General features: G+C 41.4%; 1 protein-coding gene across 1 annotated transcript; it reads left to right on the top strand.

Moving 5' to 3' along the window:
• Positions 1 to 264: 264 nt before the first annotated feature.
• LOC135128987 (uncharacterized) lies at positions 265 to 1,550 on the top strand. The gene is made up of 2 exons (XM_064056068.1): positions 265 to 930; positions 981 to 1,550. Exons 1-2 carry the CDS (start codon positions 285 to 287, stop codon positions 1,400 to 1,402), a joined length of 1,068 nt encoding a protein of 355 aa, XP_063912138.1. The 5' UTR covers positions 265 to 284; the 3' UTR covers positions 1,403 to 1,550.
• Positions 1,551 to 2,981: the final 1,431 nt, after the last annotated feature.

Here is a 2,981-nt window from a genome sequence, read left to right as displayed (position 1 = left end):
TACTACCATATTTAAGTTATTACATAAGAATTTCAATAAAATTTGTCGCCACGCTTAACTTGGTTTCCCCTGCATATGTGTTCCACGCAAATTAGACAATCAAACATCTTAAGGTCGCACCGCAATACTTTCCCCACTCCATCATCCGCTAAAATTCCACACAATAAACTAAGAAAATCAATCAACCAAATCTTCACGCATTAAATAATTTGACTATATAAACGGCCGAACGTTCCTCAGTCAATCACAACGTTCTTTGCCTAGTTCAAGCAAATCCACAAGCCATGGGCAAGTCAATCATCCTGTTCAGTTTATTAGCGACGGGCTACCACCTGGTGGAAGCTGGGTTCGTCCCAGTCGGCATCGGCATGGGCGGCGGTGGCGTCGGCATGGGTGGCGCAGGCATCGGCATGGGCGGCATGGGAGCTGGAGGAATAGGTATGGGCGGCTACGGCGGAGGAATCGGGCTCGGAGGAGCAGGCATGGGACTCGGAGCGGCTAAATTCATCGGCGGCGGTGCAGGACTCGGCGGCGCCGGTCTCATGGGAGCAGGTGCGGGCATGATGGGAGGTGCAGGCATGATGGGGGGCGCAGGCATGATGGGAGGTGCAGGCATGATGGGAGGCGCAGGCATGATGGGAGGCGGCGCCGGTCTCATCGGAGGTCCCTTGATGCACGGCTACGGGGGAGAAATGATCAACAACAACGTCTTCAGTGGAGGAAAGAAAAACTTGCAGGATGAAGCGTTCGAAAAAGCTGGGGGTAGTAAGGGAGAAGAATTCAACGAGGGTAAAGAGGGCTTCAACAAAGGGGTAGCGGCTGCTAAAAACAGCAAAGGCGAATCAGCATACTTCAATGACGCCACTGGTGCCAAGAAACTCGCCGAAGATGGTAAATCCTTCTACGGAGGACAACATTTCGACAAAGGAGGTGAGTAAACACACAGACGCTCAAATTTGCTCTAACACAGGCATCCACAGGTAAACAAGGCGGTCAAGTCAACGAAAAGAAAGGACACAAGAAGGGACATGTCATCAAGGGCTTCAAAAATTCTCACCACAAAGACGAAACCAGCAGAACTGAAGATTTCTACGATGAGGAAAATGATGAAGGCGGCAAAGTCAACTTCAATGGTGAATATGGAGACTTCGGGGCTAAGGGAGCATCTTCCTTCAAGGGTGGTCACGAAAATGGAGAATTTGCCCAAGGTGGTGCGAAGAAACAGGGTCACTTCGACAACGAGCACTTCATTGATAACAATAATGCTGGGCATGGGAACTTTGGAGAAAAGAAGTTCGGTGGAAGCGGGGCTGTATATGGTGTTAATAATGGTATTGATGCACACAGCCTTATGGGACACCAAGCGAACAGCAAGCTCTACAAACACATGCCTTTTTATTAGAAAAGGGTGAAAGGGCGTAAATATTTATTTAAATGTTACCATAGAGTTTTCTCTTTATACAACGAATGCCATGTTCTTGGTTTAATATATTTTTATGATGCTTATGTATCATTGTATATTGTACATAAAATATACTTGCAATTATGGATCCAATTTTTTTCTTCATTATTATCTCCACAAAACAAAAAATGATAATATCTAAAAATGCAGTACAAAAAAGCACTCTCTAATACTGGTGTGGTGAAGTGAACCTAGTTCCGGCAAAATTCAAAGAAAATGTCGAATTCAAAAGGAAAGATGGCGGAATGTGTTTGCAATGAAATAGGGGTGGAGAAGTTCGCTTGCAAAAAATTTTATTTATCACAAAAATTACGGTGTGATTCCATATTTAGCTTTTATTTTAATCTGGCTATTTAATTTTAGCCATAATTGGAATTAGCACTTTATGTCCGAGGTCTTTTTGACAGTTCTTGTTTAGACCAATTAACGAAGTCATAAATACGACACTGTACACCGCTCTCCAACTCGGAAAATAAATTATACAACGACTAATTTACACATAAAACATAAAACTTATTTAGAGACATCATAAAATTAATCGCGGCAGTGACGATAACTTTAGCTTTTTAATATTGTTCGAACTTTTTGTTTGAAAGGATCATTGTTTCCTCACAATTTACCATACGGTAAGCAACAAGTTTCCTCTGTAAGTCGCAACGTTCTTTTCCGAGTTCAAGCCAATTCATAAGCCATGGGCAAGTCACTCATTGTGTTCAGTTTATTAATGACGGGGTACCACCTGGTGGAATCTAGACCCATCAAACGCGAAATTGATGTAGGTTTGGGAATAAAATGTGGTATAGCCGCAGGAATGGGGGCTGGTGTAGGCGCAGCAGTAGGATTTGGTTTAGGCGCAGGAGTAGGAGCTGTTATGGAAACACTAGGATACGAAGTACCCAGTGGAGGACCGAAATTGGATTCATTAATGTCTATGTTTAGTGGAGCTTTCGAATAAATGTTACATTTTGTACAACATCATTAAATAAAATACATACATTCAGTTTGGAAATATGATAAACGAAGTGATGTAATAGTGAGGGGAAGTTCGCCTGCCAAAAGTTTTTTATTAAAAACCAAGGTTATAGAGTGATTATTTGATTTATTCCAAACTTTAGAAAAAGGTTATGTTAACAAGAATTAAATACATGTTTCAATATTACTGACAATTTTTCATTTTTTTAAATATTGATTTTATTTAATACATTGTCTCCTAGATTACTAATAAGTAGGACAAATTGTAAACTAAAGTTCTGTGAAGAAGACTCGAAAAAATGACGTAGGTAGGTAAATTAACTAAAGGATAAACCATTACCAACAGTACATTAACATCTGTAAACTTTCGTGTATGTCTAAAACTCTATATGTCTAAACTCCAACGTCTTCATAAACTCCATAGACTCATCACATTTAACAAATGTTAAACTGAACCCATAATCACACCTACCAGTGGCGGCTCCTCAGAGGAGGCAGGGGAGGCTGAGCCTCCTCTGTTTTTTGGAGCTGAGCTTCCTCTAATTTT

This window comes from Zophobas morio, unplaced genomic scaffold (genome assembly GCF_036711695.1).
Source record: "Zophobas morio isolate AGI-343-1 ecotype UQ-CSIRO unplaced genomic scaffold, CSIRO_AGI_Zmor_V1 ptg000014l, whole genome shotgun sequence".
Taxonomy (NCBI): domain Eukaryota; kingdom Metazoa; phylum Arthropoda; class Insecta; order Coleoptera; family Tenebrionidae; genus Zophobas; species Zophobas morio.
The sequence above is the reverse complement of the archived record's forward strand: the minus strand, read 5'-3'. Positions and strand labels throughout refer to the sequence as shown.